We start from the raw sequence: 17,460 nt of genomic DNA, 5'->3' as shown, positions 1-17,460 counted from the left end.
CTTTAATCTGTGCTGTGCGTGACTGTTTTAAGTTGAACTTTTTGTTGAACTTTCTGTTAAACCCTACTGTACAATGCCTCCCAAGCCTTCTGCTTCTACTAAGGCTGGTAGTGAGCCTAAACAGCACCGAAAGATGATGACGATTGCTGAGAAGGTGACGCTTCTCGATACTATGTTAAAAGACAGTAGAAGTTACGCGGCCGCAGACCTCGAAGACCTGACGAAATCGGGCAGTGAAGACAGTGAAACACAGGAAGAGATCCAAGAAAATGTCGAAGAAACGGTCTTAACATTAGAACGGCTTGCCAAGCTCTGCAAGCTTGCGAATGAGGTGAAAGAAATGTCGCAAGAGTGGGACAAGGATATGGTTCGTTCTGTACAATTCTGCACCAAGATCGATGAACACATGGCTCCCTACAGGATGCTCTTGCGAAAAAAGAAGCAGCGGCAGCAACTTCCGATCACAATGCCCTCAGAAGAAATTGAAGAAGTGTCTCAGGAAGAAGTTGAAGAGGTGTCCCAGGAAAAGACACCTCCGTCTGAAGAGACGTAAAATACTATTATTGGCTGCACAGTAGAAGACATCATCATCATTTCTACTGTGCAGCAAATTCATCGCCATCATCATTCAAGTTTTTCTTGAACTTCTTTCGTGGTGAGTACAGTAACAATCTTTATTTTTTACTTAAACATTTTAATATTTGTGCCTGTTTTATAGTTTAGTACTGTATGCATTAAGTTAAAGGGAAGGTTTTAAAAGCCTATCATTTTTTTTTTTTAAATTTACATTTACGTACGTAAAACAATCTCTCTCTCTCTCTCTCTCTCTCTCTCTACCTCTCTCTCTCTCTCTCTCTCTCTCTCTCTCTCTCTCTCTCTCTCTCTCTCTCTCTCTCTCTCTCTCTCTCTCTCTCTCTCTCTCTCTCTCGTAAATTGTTTTCCTGCTTTGCTACGTACAGTATGTACTGTATGATTTTATATAAATACGGTAAATAATATTTGTAATAACATATTTTCTAAAAGCTTTTACTGTAAATATCATTATTTATCACTTTCATCATGCGCGTTAAATGCCTTCTTTGTTCTGAGCGTGGTTGTTTACTGAGCGTACTTTATGACGACGTCGTTTCAGGCGGCGTCATAAAGAAAAACATTTCATTTGGAAGTCCTAAGGAAAATTAAGTAAAACATTGGTAATAACAAAATCAACATACTGTATACATCAATATAATCGATGCAAAAACTAACCTATACATATATGTGTACAGTACACTAAATGAGTTTGTTTCTTCATTATGATCAGAGATAAACGTAAACAAAACATTGGTTGCCATTTTTTATCGTGCTTTTTAGGTGTTTAGGAAACGCATGATATAAAATCGCCTTTAATATTTGTGCCTGTTTTAGTTTAGGGTACTGTAGTACATGCATTAAGTGTTCTGTACATTAAAGGGTAGTTTGTTAACAGTACTACGTACAAGGGAAGGTTTTAAAAGTCCGAATATACATGTTAAATAAATAGGTAAATATGATGTCACTACTTCGCGGATTTTCACCTATCGCGCCCGCGTCTGGAACCTATCTACCGCGATAAACGAGGGTTCACTGTAGTATATCAAAAATGTTAAATTCAGATACTGTACCTGTAATAAACCTGCTTGATGAAGAAATGGCTGAAAATAAAATCCATAATCTAACAAAAATCTATCAATTTCCATCTGCCTAGTCCATCGATAGGTTGGTTCCGGGATATTTTTCAATAAAGAAGATCATTACACTGGACAGATACCTCTCTGGTGGTAGGTCTCATGGTAACAGTAATTTAATTAATATTTACTTTCCCATAGCCATAATAGCAAGTATGGGATTGAGAGGTTAGCATATTACACAATATGCAGTATCGGTTTGTTCCTTAGGCCTTGCATGAGGAAGAAAACCCAAGACCAACTCAAACAGCCTACGAGAATCAATGTCCTGATCTTAGATAGAAGTATCGACAGGCTCCGAGGCCCTGGATCTATCCTCACGTTGGGGTTCACATGACAGGGGATCTGTCGTACCTCCCTTGGGTACACTCGACAGGTACCTAATGAGAAGCTGCAAGAGAATCTATGACAGATTTTCTCTCAGTGTATTAAACTTAACTGAAATGTTGTAAAGACTATCTTTCGACCACAACTAACTTCAAGGGAAATACTGTAAGTCTAGACTCAAAATCATTAGATCCTACAGGTTTGGAAACTGGTTGAGAGGGAGAAGGGGCAACAAGCAAATAAGGATCAGAATCAGAGGAACTACTCCCTATAGTATATAAAGTACATCAAGGAATTCATCACTCACCATGGATCTTTTCTTCTTTTGAGCCCTCTTTTGTTGTAAAGACTTTTGATGTTTAACATAAGCAGTCATTTTGTAATTGGACCACGACTTACACAAATACCAATGGATAGACAAATCACAATTAGTGCAACTATCATGCAGGTCATACTCCTTGCAACTCATCCAGATACTGCAAGAAGGACTGCTTCTAACTGGAATTGATGGGAAGATTACAAAATTATCCTGAGATTTTATGATGAAGAAACATTCCAGCTGGGCTGCACATAAATAACCCAAAATCAATGAAAATCCACCCAAGGATATCACTAAACCACTAACACCGGTAATTGTATGTTAAATAAGAACTCACAAACTCTTAATAATGATCTTTCTTGGCAAAAAAGGTAATTGGAAATTAAACAGAGCAATGGAGCTACTTAAAGACCAAGCACATGTTAACAAATGAACTCAAATGGTAGTGGGTAGCTGGTTCAGCCAGCAGGAAGACAGAATAAGAGGTAGCAGGGCTGCCAATGTGGTTAAATTTTTGGTAGCTTTTGGAGATTTAGGGAGAAATAAATTATCTTGTAATGTTTATTCATTTTCCAGCCCAAAGGAGCAAAAATTCTGCATTCTTAGTGGATCTGGTAATAAGCGAGATTTCTGGGACAGAAACTCCACTTACGAGTCTCAGCCAGAAAAACAGGCGCGTTTAGAGGGGTATCTAGCTATTCGAACAGGAGCAGATTCCCTCTCTTGATTACAGTTAACGATCTATACTGAGGGCATGCAGTAATTATGCACATGTGCCTGTCTGTGCCTGTCAGGCATAACAGGTGGTGATAGTGCATCTAGAATGCTAAGGCAAGCGGAATGCTCAGGCGAGCCTTTCCAAGGAGTACACCAATCATCAAAGCGTACCATAGTGATCAGAGCACACAATCACATACCACTATTAGATGCACTGGTATGGCCGCGTTTCATAGTTGCTTGCATTGATGGCAAGCTCCTATGCTCATGAAAGCTATGTTTCAGGGCGCTAAAATTGTGCATGTGATCCCAAAGGATTGCGACCACTCATTAGTGCGTTAGTGGTGAGGCCCTGGTGTGTGCGGATCTTGAGTGCACTGTCTATAGGGAAAATCTAGGGAAGCAAGATTATCCAATGATGATAAATGCTAGCACAAGGGATCAGGTTCAGCTGAAACAGGTGAGTAACATTCTAATCCTTTAGAGAGCTTGGAAACATGTTGCTCGCGAGGATACGTAAGATAAAGGGAGGATGCATGCAGCTCCTCATTTATACAAGAGCGAGTGCACACAAACGGCAAGATCTCTCTATAGAGGGAGAGCTACTTCCTCTCTCTGATTAGCCTTCTGGGAAACCATCAGGGGGTTGAGAAAAAGTGGCATATTCCAAGGGCAGGAAGCTAACTGGCAACTTCGAAGTTGGCTCAAGTTGAACATCAAGCACAAGCTTAATCCTAATAAAGGGAACCAGAGCAAAAGCAAGACACTCTATGGAGGAGGTTCCCTGCAACCCTAAGGACACCAGAGGTGTTGCACCGCATCATCAATAGGAGCATCTAAAATATAAAATTCCTCCCGGGGAGAGGCCCCTCAGCTCCAGAAGGGGAAACAAAAGTCTCGACCTTGTGATTCACCTAGTTGTTAATTTGGCATCAAAAGTGCTTCCCGAAGAAGCTGATGGGGAAGGGCCAGAGGGCAGAGTACTGAGGGTGGAAGGGTTACGCCTAGCTGACTTCCATGACCTCGAGGACGAACCTGAGAGGGAGGATTCTTGCTTTGCCTTCTTCTTTTACCTCCTGCCATACCACTGCCACTCGGAGGGTGACCACTCTCTACACTTTTCACAGGGGACTCTAAGTGACAAACATACCCAGGATCAACCTCTATTCTATTCATAAAGGTTCTGCACTTTGCTGACATCCCCTGGCAGGTCTGCCCTCCAGCATAAAAGAGCACACACATGCACACCTGAAAACACCCAGAAGAAAAAGCTTTGAAAAGCCAAGTTTCGTAGACGCAGATAATGTCTGTTTTAGTCGACGACAGGAATTAAAGTAACTATTCAATGGATAGGCAGAAAGGGCGGGGCTTCTACATAGCTGACCACTAACTACTGGCTATGGCCGACACTCTTGTTATAAGTTTTTAAATGCTGACTTCCAGCTGTGCTTGAATCAGTTTTCATATTGAAGGACAAAGGTTTCTATTGATGTAGGAGCAAATAAACTCTTAGTAAATACTTATCCTGTTCATCACTCCAATGTGAAGAATGAGCTCTGTAAGTCCATGAGGATATTCATCAACACTAAAGCACTTGTAATAATGATTAAGATATTTCAAATAGTTCAAGTTTTCCTCACCTACATCTGGATTAACAGTAACAGGTCTTAAGTTTTCATCTAATACGACAAGAGAGCAAGTTGCGTCAAATCCAATTCCATGGACCTTTTCTTTCTCAGACAGATCTGAAGTTACTCCCTGTAAAAGTAGTAAAATGAAAGGATGTCAAATACATACACTTCCCAGACAGATGCGTTAAATTTGGGAAGGTTATTGAGCAAAACCTTTTTGGAAACACTCACTGAATCATGAACTCAAGAGAGTGGGCAAACAAAATTTTAGTGATAACATTTCTTATTTCTATACTCACCTGATGTTCATATAGTTGGACCTCTTTTCCAGATGCCTGGTTTAATCAACACATCCATAGGATTTCAAAATTTTCCTAATTTTTTCCCCTTTAATAATAACATGTCCTTAACAAGTGAATGGAATCCTCTAGCAGTAAGCGGTGAAAAGCCCCCACGTCAGTCAATCTAGGCTTCAGTTTTGAAGTCGACATACATCCCTCCTCATGAGTCAATGGGGAACGTTGGCATATATTTGAACTTCAGGAGATTATTGAAACAAGAACTTTCATTATCAAAATTTGGATCATTTCTAAACATCTCCCCTAATGTTCATAATGCTAACTCCCACAGTCTGTTGGCGGTGAGGCACAATCCCGGAAAAGAGTAGAATAAACTCAAGTACAAGTAATGCAATGAGGTTAAGGGTTACTAACCAACCAGGTAGAGGTTACTTGTCTACAATACTTTGATATTCCATTTAAATTACAGGTTGAGATACAGGCCTCCAGAGTGTTTATTTTAGTGGTTAAAAATACTGTCCAGCAGATATCCTCTAAATGTTACTTATGATCCAGTTGATAATTATGATTATTTCTAAATCAAATAATAAATACAGCATTATATTTGTAGATAAGCAAGAATAGATTAACTGAACTTGAAATTATTTAGACAACACACGTCCCCTACCGCTACTATGTGACCTAAAGCCCACAGTCTTCATAAGCAAACCAGGCTTCTTAAAGGTAATGCTTGGCAAACCCCGACCTGGTACAACATTGAGCTGTTGCTAAAACTTTTTCCAAAGAAAGATTCCTACAAAAATTTTGGGATGCACTCCTAATATCATCGAACTTCACTTTCAAGCATTTTATGAATTTTGGATCTAATTCCATGTGCATGTCTGTGACTAAACCTTAACGAGGAATTACATAGCCCTTTAGGTTAGGGGGGATTAGAAACCCTCAAACCAGAGAACAAATTGGGAACACTCTATACTACCTTTTGTTTTGTCCAAATGCAATTGTACTGCTTTTACTGGACAAAAAATATTCTCTACTGAACTGCCTTCATCCAGTTTTAGTGAGGGGATGCAAGACAATTGAGGCAGACTCTTAGTCTTAAAATATTTTTTGTTTCTGAATGAAGGTAAAAGAAATAAGACCATTTTGTGTTCACTGAAGCCTACCTTGACTAGCAAAGCTTATAATTCACCTATGCATTTAGCTGATTTTAAAGCCGACCGAAAAACTCTTTTGGTCATGATATCCTTGCTTAAGTGATAGATTTTCTATTAGTTTTAAATACTGTAAAATTACATAAAAATTCCAGAAAATTCATCTCACTACTGGAGGTGTTTCAATACTGAAGGATCTGAACACATCCACTATAATACCTGAATAATAGATTTGATAACCAATAAAGTACTTCCGTACAGAATTAGGGATGGATCTATATCCTTTAATGGTGGAAAAAGAAATTTCATTGTCATAAAATAAGAAACTAAAAAACTTGAAAATATTCTCCAAGTTAGTTCTAGTTATCAACAGATTTTTAGTTTTACACAATTAAAATAAACTGTCTGCTGCCTTTGATATAAGTTATTGGTAGACTGTTCATTGGAATCTATAATAAGCAGTCTACAGGGTTTGAAAACCCTTTGTGTCTGAGAATACGGTGGATAGTCTCCATGCAGTCAGAAGTAGCCCAGATGGTTTTGGATGTAGTGTAACACCTTTGATATTGGCTGTTTGAGCAGACTGATTTTGTACAGCAGCCTTCTGGAATGGTCTGACATCAGGGGCCATAAATCTGTGAATCACTCCCTCAGTGATCAGAAAGAGGCTATAAGCATCATCCTACTGTTCATAGAGCTCCTGAACTTGGTTAGTACCTACCATATCATGGCAATGGGAGGAGTATGTCACAGCAGCTACCTCCAAATCCAAAGGATCCTGCATGGTGAACAAAACGCTTCAATCTTTTTGTTCAGTGATGCGGCAAACATATCTACTTTCGGGTGACCCCACTACTTCCAAATCTCTTGATAAATCAAGAGATACAGAGGCTATTCATTTGGTAATATCTGATTCTTCCTGTTCAACTGGTCTACCGGTACACTTGATTTTCCCGGAACGAACTGCGTTTGTAAAACGATTCCTCTCAGGCTTGTCCCTGATGACAGTACATCAGCTTCCACATGCCTTTTCTACAAGAAAAAGTTAACTGTAAAAGCATAGAAACTTGTCGAGGACCTCCTGGAGAGAGCCCTTCAGTTTTGACTTCTACCCAAAGGGCTATGCCCTTTGCTGATCCCTGAGCGAAGGACAGTGAATGCATTGGAGGACGATTCAGGGGAAGGGGAGCGTTGGTAAATGGGATAACGTAGCCCCACTAGAGGACACCTAGGGTTACTGTCCAGGGCTCTGCCCTGTGGCAATGCAATCTCTGCCATATAAGCTTTAGGCATCTCTCCCACCAGTGGTATGGCGGGGAGAATGTCCCCTTAGTGGAAGCTTTTTCCCTTGAAAGGGAGGACTCAGGGTTCTGTCTCTCAGTGTGGACTGTGCTGGTGAGAACCTTTAAATGCTTGCCTAGCAACAGGAAACATCCTCTGCAAGGCCGGTGCCTGTGTGGTGGGGTGTTGGGATGTTACTGCTCGGAGGAGAGGGGAGTCCTAACTCACCTTCCTCTAATTTTCCACCACTGCCCCCACGTTCTCTACCGGGAACAACGACGGAGTCTTAACCAAGACATTACAAAGGTGGAGTGTCTTCCTCCTGGGTAGCAACTTTTGGAAACTGCAGATGACAACATGGCATCTCTTCAGTATAAAATTAGCCGACTGGTTTGCAACGCTGTGTCAGGAATTCCATCGCCCTTACACCAGTAAAGACTATGTATCTGAACACTATACCCGACACTTTTCGAGGTCTGAAAGATCTTTGGTAGTGGTTAAATAGCAAACAGTCCCCAACCAGTGGTCAATCTAAAATAAGGCCTGAAGAGTGGCTCTAGCTGTCCTCTCCATGGTCAGGGCATCTGCTGCCAAAAACATGACAGGCTGTGTCGTTAACTTCTCAGAAAAGGAACCTTGCATCAAAGCCGAAATTGCCACATCTAAAGGCAGAGTAGAAGGGAAGTCCTCCTGCATGTAGTAGTACTTCCTCTGTCTCACATAAATTGGAGGGAGTAACTTTGTAGACTTCCTGGCCCCAAGGTAATCCTTTCCTGAGTCAACTTTATTAATGGACTATGGCAGTTCCAGGCAAGGTTTATTGGTTCAAGGACCCTTGAACAACAAGTTTATTGCTGTGGTTCTCCTTTTGGGAGATGAGTAAGGTGCCTTACCAAGCTCATTAACACCCCTGATACAGGAAAGAGCCTAAAGTAAAATTGACTCAGACTTGCCTTCCTCTGTATCGAGAGCCTCAGGGCTAGCTGGTATGGGAAGTACTCCTACAGAGTGGTAAGACTCATCTCCCATGACATCTTCTACCTCCAAAGCCATACTTGGACTGTCTTGGGGTGGGTCCTTATAGGGAAGCAAGGCATTAGGGGCCTTGGTGAGCATCACGACTTGACAAAGCAGTGACTACCTGCTGTGCTTGCTTCTGAAGACTGGGATTTTTAAATAGTTTGGAGGTCCAGTCCTACAGAAGCAATGCTGCATCCTTCCTTTCATTTCACTAGCCTTTCCTATGAAGGTGGCCAAGATACCAGAAGCCTCCTTTGAACATGTTGCTTCCTTGGACTTCATGGAAGCTTCTACACAGTTTAGACCGATACAATCAGTGACAGCCTAATCTGTAATTGTCTACTTAGAGATCTCCCTTGGAGACCATAATCCCATATAGGTCCATCTTAGCCCTGCGTCTTCTTCGGTCCAATTTTTACTGGAGCATTACCCAATTCCTACAATGAAGAGTCTACCCCAATAACTTGGGATTAACTGCTTGTGTCTCTACATACAGCAGTCATCTAGAAATATGGGCAGCCACAGCATGCTTAAGAGCTGACGACAGTTGCGTTAGCACCAGATACCTGCTGCTCGTAAGCAGCCATGGATCTGATTGAGCTCATGAGCAAGGAGCCTGGACTAACACAGTCTCTTCTACCAGAAGAGTGATGGAAGTTGTCAGAGGCCCCGAAAACTAAGCTGCCTCACGTACAGTGGGAATAGTTGCTGAAGCAGCCTTAATGGCCTGCTGCAAGAGGAGTGCCTCTGGTGCCACAGGTGTGGGAACCTAACTCACAAACTCTACCTCCACAGGTAGAGCAGGCTCCAATGAATGCGAATGAGCACGAGCTACGAAAGGGAAGAATGGGAGAGCCCGGTGGTGGCGAGTGGTAATGATCTCATCCCAGCCAGGTGAGTGGCTCAGTAATCCCACCAAGAAAGTAGCCAAAGGTACCTATGGGCGATTGAGGTTTGTAGAGTCTAGTGCAGAAACAATGACGATTTGGTCAGCGCATTGGACTACTAGTAGATTGCATGCGAAATCACCCACAAACTCCGGGAACTCAACACTAAAGAGCTAGAGCTCTGGTGACAAAGCGCACTGGTGCTTCTGAGCTACCTGGACCCCCAAGTGAAAACATAAACTAGTGCTTGCATGACAGTCTGCCAGAAAGCCCCAGCGGGTCAGTATGCTCAGAGGGGAGACAAGGATTCCTACTCCTATGCTGAGGGAACTCGGCATGCATAATCCCCCCAGAGGGAGGAAGCGTTGGGGGGCTCTCTCATGAGACGCCCCGCAGGTCCTCGGATGGGAAAGAATCTGCGGCGAAGGCAGAAGGTCTTAGGGGCATAAGACCTAGCAGGAAGGACTGCCTCCTGTCAGCTCTAGTGGGGGATATGCTGAAGCTATCTCCAGCAGGAGCAGAAACTCTCTACTACTGAGCCCCTAAAACCAACACCTCCACCATCCTGTACTTTGACAGGGAACCAGTAAGCCCCAAGGAAGACCACAAGAGATGCAGAGCGTCTTGCATAGAAGACTCCACACGGGAGGAAGCTCTCCTTATTTTGCTAGGGGAAATGGAAGGAGCCTCCTAACATAAAAGTTGCCCCAGGGTTAAAAGGCCACCGCTCTTACTTGATCGCCCTTCTGAGGAGGCCAAGCAACAAGAGGAGAGTCGGGGGCTTCAGCAATTTTGAGGAAGACACTGAAGGTGACAAATCCCTTTTGGACTTCTTCTTCCTCCTGCCATACCACTCCCAGTGGGAAGATGACCACTCAGGACACTCGTCACATGGAGAATCCTGTGTGCAGGAGTGTCCTCTGCATGCAGAGCAAAACCAGTGAGGATCGGCCTCCACTTTAAACATGAATGTGCCCAGGCAAGAGTGGTCCATCACGCTTGCGCAAGTTTGCATGTTGTGCATCCTCACTAAGCCTGCATACCTAACACACCGGAAAAGAAAAAGAGGATGAGTTTAATTTTTAGCCAGTACTCTAGGGCATGGAAGTGAACGTCCACTCTCAACTACTGCTGAAATCAAAAGTGGTGTAGAAGCGAGTGCTTCCTTGCTGCTGACGAGAAACATCCTAAATGGTTACTGACATCTCATTAAAAGTTTTATAGCCATATTCCACCCATGGGAAAATGAGGGTTTGTATTCGTGTAGGAACAAATAAACTATTTAGGCATATGTCTGCTTTTGTGATTAAGTCTTTTCTTCTTTTAATAACTAGTAAACACTTCACTTATAACTATTTTACTGTCTTACAGCTCGATACCAAAATGAATCATTCACCAGTACAGTACATATTGTTCTAAATTCTATTTCTAAAAGTCAAGTTAACAAAAATCAATAAATACCTTCACACAATGGCAAACTGCTTGCCATATTTCTCCGGAATCCTGCTCATAAAAACCTGTTTTACAAGAATTAATTGATATGGATTTCGTTTCTATCTTCACAATAGTTCCATCTGTGGTGACTAAAGCTGCACGAACACTTCCTGTTCCTACATCTACGCCAATGTAATAGTGCTCTGCCATCATCAAAGCTGCAAACCAAACCATCCCATATTAAAAGGTTAAAATTTCTTCAATAGCCAAGTATATTAATGCATACAAAACAACAGTATTAAATAATATATATTCTGGTAGGGTATGAGTACACCAGTTCTAAATTAAACTTAAAAGTAGCATCATAGGATTAAACTGGGAGCTAGATAAAAGACTGAAGTTAGGTATTTCATTAACATTTAAAGCATTTTGAGTACTAAATAGTTTCATAGATATTTTCAGAATTATAATAATAAAAAAGTAGTTTTGACAAAGGAAAAATAAAGTTTACTGTATAAGTAATTTATATTTCTCTTTGCCATACAAACCCGAGTCCTTTAATTATGGAGATTACTTTGGCGTGAGCTGGAATCAATTGTTGAAACGGATATTGAGCAGTTATCCGACTGGAAAGGGTGCTGAGCGAGGTGTCCGGCCCCCTTCCAGTCGGCTCGTAACTCACTTTTGATACTTCGGCTCAGGATTCAGAGGGGTAGTTTCAGGAGGAAAGTTAAATTAAAGGACTCAGGCTTGGATGGTTAGGAAAAATAAAAATTACTTTTAAAATTCCTCGTCCTTTAATTAAGGAGACTCACTGCTTAGAGGGTTGTAAGTCCCCTTGGAACCATAACTGTACGGTATGTGATTTCCCTGGAAGTTTTCTCGGCTTGATCTGTGAAACGCGAAGCGAGGTCACTATCCATTTATCATAATGATGAGAAACTGATAGGCCCTGGGTCGTATAATGAATTGGACAGTACCATGTAAAGAGAAACCTTACCCCAAAAGGGGAGTTCAGAAAGAATAAAACCCAAGAACATGATTAATGGGTTGGTATTAGATTCACCATCCCACATCTTGCACTGGGGATGGGGAGATTTACCTCTTTGGACACAAAGAATGGTGCTTTGAAATACAACTTACCAGCATCTAGTCCGACCAGAATGCAATGCCTCGACCGCTGACCCCAAAAGAGGAGTACAAAAATGAAGGAAATGAGCCAGTTATACTACCTTTCATTCCCGACTTATGTCTAAAAGTTACCATAGACGAGATGTATCCTTGCTCCATGTGGGAGCTGGGCTTGTTACACAACAGCTTAAGCAGCCACCACAGAGCCAAGCACAAAGAGGACAAGAGACTTGTGGGTGTACTCTTACAAATGAAAGTCCATGAAAGGTATCTGCTTTCCAGACACGTGCCTTCAATACTTGGCCTACTGAGATTTCTCTTGAAAGTAAGTGTTAGGCCAAACCTCTGACTTCAAGACCACTGGTCCTGGCTGATGCCTCGACACACTCATCAGCCAAGGCGTACACTCTATGGATCATCTCATGAAGTCAGAAAGAGTCATGACCTTTGCAAGAAAGGCACAAAGAATTGGAATCCCCATTGATCCTATTCATGAATGGGCCACAGTTATGGCTGGCTACTCAGGAGTACATGCATGCATGTGGTTTATCTAACAGCAAATGAACAAACACTCAGAAGAGAGAGAAAATGAATGAAAAACACCCATGTATGATCGCACCAAGAGTCCATCCACATTGTTCTGTGACTGAAGTCAAAGGGGCTACTAAATAGGCTGGCAGGGGGTGGGCTCTCTGACCACCCGCCAATAACTACTGACACCTCGTTACATATTCTACCAGGCAAGTCTCCAATTTTGCTGAAATCATACTGTACTCCTATTAAAGGATGAGGGTTTGCATTGTGTAAGAACAAATACCATTTACTATGAATATTATGGTATCAATATCAACTAAAAGTGGCTTATTAAACAAAACCTGACAACGGCTGATTTACTGAAAGCGGTTGAGAAAAGTATACTAAAAGTCCAAAATATGTATTAAATTTGGGTATTCTAATTTATTGCCACTGGAAAATGTATTTTGCTTGAATATCATATGTAGAGAATTATTATCTCTTTCATGACAAAATCATCATTGACCTAAGACAAACTTCAAGGTTTATGACCTATTAGACTATACTCAACAAAATTTCATTGGATGTTATGATTTAAATAATATTTTCATAGACCACTTTTGGTAAGTCATAATCACAACTACTTCCAGTTATTAAGCAGCTAATAAATAAATTTTACATCATTATAAACAATTAGAATACATAACCTAACAACTACAGTACTGCATATTACCCAACAAAATTTCATTCATATTTTGCATTTCATACTACTTTTCATAACACTTTTAAGTGATTCACAGCTGTCTTCAGTTAACTATGAAATGCAATAATTGGGGTCAAAGTTCCTAGCCAGTAAGGATCCAACATAATAAGTTGTGCTTGGTTACAATGCTGTACATCATTGTAATTTAGAAGACTTCACACATCTGGTAAAGTAAGGACCTAACCTATAAGGGTATAACTTTATCTATGTATCATTCTGGGAGCCTTTGTATATCAGCGGCCAGTTCCTAACGTGTTGATTAAAAATGGACATAAACTAACTTAAACTTTCCCCCCTAACCTAACCTACAAGCAATGTCCTTACCTACTTACCTAACGGGGGAGCTAATGGCCCCCCTGCGACTCCCCTTACACTGCTGTATTCTAAGTTAGACATAATAATACATACAGGTGGCCGTTATCATCATACATAAACCCCTCATTCTGATACCAAGATGTTCAATAAGTAAAAATACTTGGACCTAGGGCAGTTAAAAGTAGGGACCTGCCACCATCGCCCCTATGGGACGTAAGGGCAAAGTAGCCCAGGTTAAGTTAGGTAGGAAGGCGAGGTTTCAAAGTTTACCAGCAATGATGCATGTGTAAATATCTATGGAAATTGGTGCGCTTAGGTCAAGATATAACACTTTATTTTAGATAATGGAGATTACTGCTATATTGGGCTGGTTGAAGGAAGTTGGGGTATGAGAGGTGGGTTGGTCACAGCTCACGACCAAGAGCGGAGCCAAGACCCTGGTAAGGTTAGGACCTGGAGCACCAGATTAATTTAGGTGACTAGAAGAGAATACTTCATTTTCATGCTAAATGAGTATTTGAATGATTAATTACCGAAATTAACAAATTCTTCTCCAAATAGTTGGATTATTTAAACATATGTCATTTATAATTTGTAGAATAATCTCGTTCTCTGGCTCCCCAACCAAAACCCACTTTCCTACAGGTATCCCTCTTCAACTAAATGAGGTTAACTGGGGAAAATATATTGAGTGAGCGTTGTTTTTGTAATAAATAGATACGTAATGAAAAAATAATAATTGCACTTAGCAACAGCTAAGCTGACAGCAAACCTTTATCTTATCCAAACGGTGTAAGTGCGACTGTACTGTAGTTAGTATAGTACTCTGTATGTAATCAGCTGTTGAGGTTCCAGGTTCCTCGTTGCTCTCTCCACAACACAGTGATTGTGGGCACACTACTAGAAGGAGCGTGGTAGGTGCAAAACGCTGCAATCTTCAGAAAATTAATTATTATTCCTTACCTTCTACGCAGACAGCACAACTTGCGTACTTTTACTTCTAACTTCAAGGGCCTTTATAATATACTGGGTTCGTGTTTCTAAATTCCCTATTTCTATGTTATTGTTTCGAAATTTTCTTAACTCATTACACCTAAATATATGCTCGGTAGTATCCTCTGCCTCCCTTCACAATAAACCAAGCCTATTATTATCATTTCTGTTTCTATAATTTTCTTTTAATTTTAGCATATTCAACCTTAGTTTTCATAACCATTACTGCATCATTAGTGTTAAGTTCTCCTAAGTAGTCTCTTCTGCTATTACTATTTATTAACCTCTTTGGTCATCTCAGCTCTCTTTTTCTTCTATTTTTCGTTTAATTTCGTTTGCCACTTTACTTTATATTTCTGTTTTGAGTTCTTGCAATTTTTACTCTATCATTTGCAAAGAATATTGCCTCGATTCTGCATGGTAAATTTCTGAATTTTCTTGTGTTCAGTTGCTGGCATGTGATAATACTCTAAATTATAAACGGGAAGTGTAGGACATATCCACTGTAACTGCCTCATTCCACTTAAAATCTTGAGTTTCTTACACTTTCGTTATTTAGATATAGTTCTGTTTCTTCATTTGTATAGATATTGTCTATAAGATTTATAATTTCTGGGTGTATTTTGTATGATTTCATGTTTTACGTCAGTCTATCTCCTTTTATGCCATCTAATGCTTTGTTGAAGTCCACAGAAATAAACCTGAAATGATAGCTTTATTCATAAGATTCTTCAGTAAAGTATTACAACATGAATATATTATCAGCCGCAAGTTTATCTTTTGTAAATACTGTTCGAGTATCCAAAAATTGTCTTTCCCTTTGAATATGCATTTTAATATTCCCATCACAATCTTGCAAGATATATCCAGCATGGTTATAGATCTGAATTTATTCACTTATGATTTTGGTACTTTTGGTATAAGTTCACACTTAGATTTTCTCCATTTACACTTGTTTTCTCCTGATTCTTTGGTTTCTTTTGTTTACCACACAGTAACTATCTTTAAGGTGTTTATTTTCAACGGCTTCTTTAAATATGACTACTTTTGGTCCCCCTGGACAAGCTGCTTTTCCGGTTTTAATTTTTTTTTTTACTTTTTCACTATTGTTTTAAGTTATTTCCTAATAATCCATAATTCCAATCTTTGCTACAAATCCTCTCGGGCAGAAGTCTAGATATCTCTAAGCTGTTGCACATAATTGTTTTATTTCCTATTTGCATTTAGGTATTGACGTTTCTGTTACGCTCAGCTTTGATTCACTTGTTTTCTGTGTCGTTTTAGTGCTTTTGATAGATACTCTTCCAGTAGTTCTCAAAAGTTTCTATCAAGTTTACATACTTTTCTTTGGTAATTTTCTTCATAAGATATAGCAGTAGCTTTTGTGATTATTTATCTACTTTGATATATATCTCTACTATATTATTCCCTCGGTTCAAGGTTGAATTCATTCCTCTTTTTCTTCTGTTGAACCCTTCTCTCGCATTGATTGTTTTCTTTATATCTGGGTTGAACAAAGTCTTTGCTTCACCATGACTCTGATTTATAATGATTTCCACGTCTTTTCGTAAACTTTGTAGTTATGGAGGCGTATGATAGTAGCGTCAATAATATATAAGCGTTATAACGTCCCGTTCTTTTACGCAACCTCTTGGCCTATTTTTGCAACACATTTTCTGTCCGTTTTGTATTTTCATGATCGAATGTTTACTGAAGCTATAATACTCTATAATTTCATTAAATATTTTTTTTTTGTTTCGGTCTCTAAACATTCTATAACGATGGGTCTTCCCACATTTGAGAAAAACTAAATGAAAAGATATTAACACTATTTATTTGTTTTAGTAGCCTATAATTATCTATAAATATTGGGAAAACAAGTTTTTGGTATGCATCTACACGACAAAAATGTGTCATTGTAAATGCAGAGTAGAAATTATTTATGATATTTAACACATGTCTCACTTTTCCCCTTCTCGTGCAGACCCTCTTCCCCACTTCAATATTCACACAACCATTCGCATCTTTTCATTGCTCCCATTATTCTTGTTTTTCTTAATGCTTGTGCTTCCACACTCCCTCTGACAACGATAACATTGAAAAAGCGCTTCTCTCTTATAAACTACTTGATAAGGTTAAAGGCTGTTCGTGAATGGCAGAGGCGAGGGACAGTGACTGCCCTAGAAAGCCGGCCAATACCCTATAGACTAACCATATATACATACGATCAGCGCCCAAGTCACCTCTCCATTCAAGCAAGGACCAGGGAGGTCCAGGCAATGGCTGCTGATGAGTCAGCAGGTAGACCTTTAGGCTCCCCCAAACAACCCCCTCCTTAGCTCACAATGATGGTGAGGCTGCAAACACTAAGGAAACTATCGAGTGTGAGCATACCTTGAACCCCAGTCCAGCGAGTGCCAGGCAGGGACGCTTCACAAACCCCCTTTTCCCCCTTAACCTTCCTAATTTCTTCCCCATATCTCCTGCTTCTCTATCGTCCCTTTTTCTCTTCTACCCCCTTCGTATTCCCCAGCAATTAAACATCATTGCACCCATTCCTAGAAACCATTTGCGTTAAACCCCACCACATTTCCTCTATTCCTCACTTCTTTTCCCTGTTCCTATTACTAGGCACCCGTTCTTCGAACTATTTTCAGCTACAGCTTTCGGGACCACTCATCATCATCTCCTCCCACGCCTATTGACGCAAAGGGTCTTGGTTAGATTTCGCCAGTCGTCTCTATCTTAAGCTTTGAATTCAATACTTCTCCATTCATCATCTCCTACTTCACGCTTCATAATCCTCAGCCATGTAGTCCTGGGTCTTCCAACTCTTCCAGTGCCTTGTGGAGCCCAGTTGAAAGTTTGGTGAATTACTCTCTCTTGGAGACTGCGAAGCATGCCCAAACCATCTCCATCTACCACTCACCATGATATCATCCACATATGGCACTCGAGTAATCTCTTTTA

The 17,460-nt window shown here is 40.4% G+C and overlaps 1 protein-coding gene across 2 annotated transcripts in view; it reads right to left on the bottom strand.

Moving 5' to 3' along the window:
- LOC137655655 (FGGY carbohydrate kinase domain-containing protein) overlaps positions 1-14,371 on the bottom strand; it is a 73,814-nt gene extending 59,443 nt beyond the window's left edge. The window contains exons 1-3 of one of the 2 annotated variants that reach the window (XM_068389592.1): positions 14,270-14,371; positions 10,803-10,993; positions 4,710-4,827 (exon numbers count right to left, since the gene is read on the bottom strand). In XM_068389592.1, the coding sequence (XP_068245693.1) occupies positions 4,710-4,827; positions 10,803-10,988 (304 nt within the window). In that variant the 5' untranslated portion in view covers positions 10,989-10,993; positions 14,270-14,371. Of the gene's footprint in view, positions 1-4,709; positions 4,828-10,802; positions 10,994-14,030; positions 14,052-14,269 lie in introns of those variants that run through there. The other variant, XM_068389593.1, reaches the window with a different exon arrangement.
- Between the last annotated feature and the right edge of the window lie 3,089 nt (positions 14,372-17,460).

The sequence above is a fragment of the Palaemon carinicauda genome, chromosome 16 (assembly GCF_036898095.1).
Source record: "Palaemon carinicauda isolate YSFRI2023 chromosome 16, ASM3689809v2, whole genome shotgun sequence".
Classification (NCBI taxonomy): Eukaryota; Metazoa; Arthropoda; class Malacostraca; order Decapoda; family Palaemonidae; genus Palaemon; species Palaemon carinicauda.
This window is presented reverse-complemented; position numbering and strand designations above follow the sequence as displayed.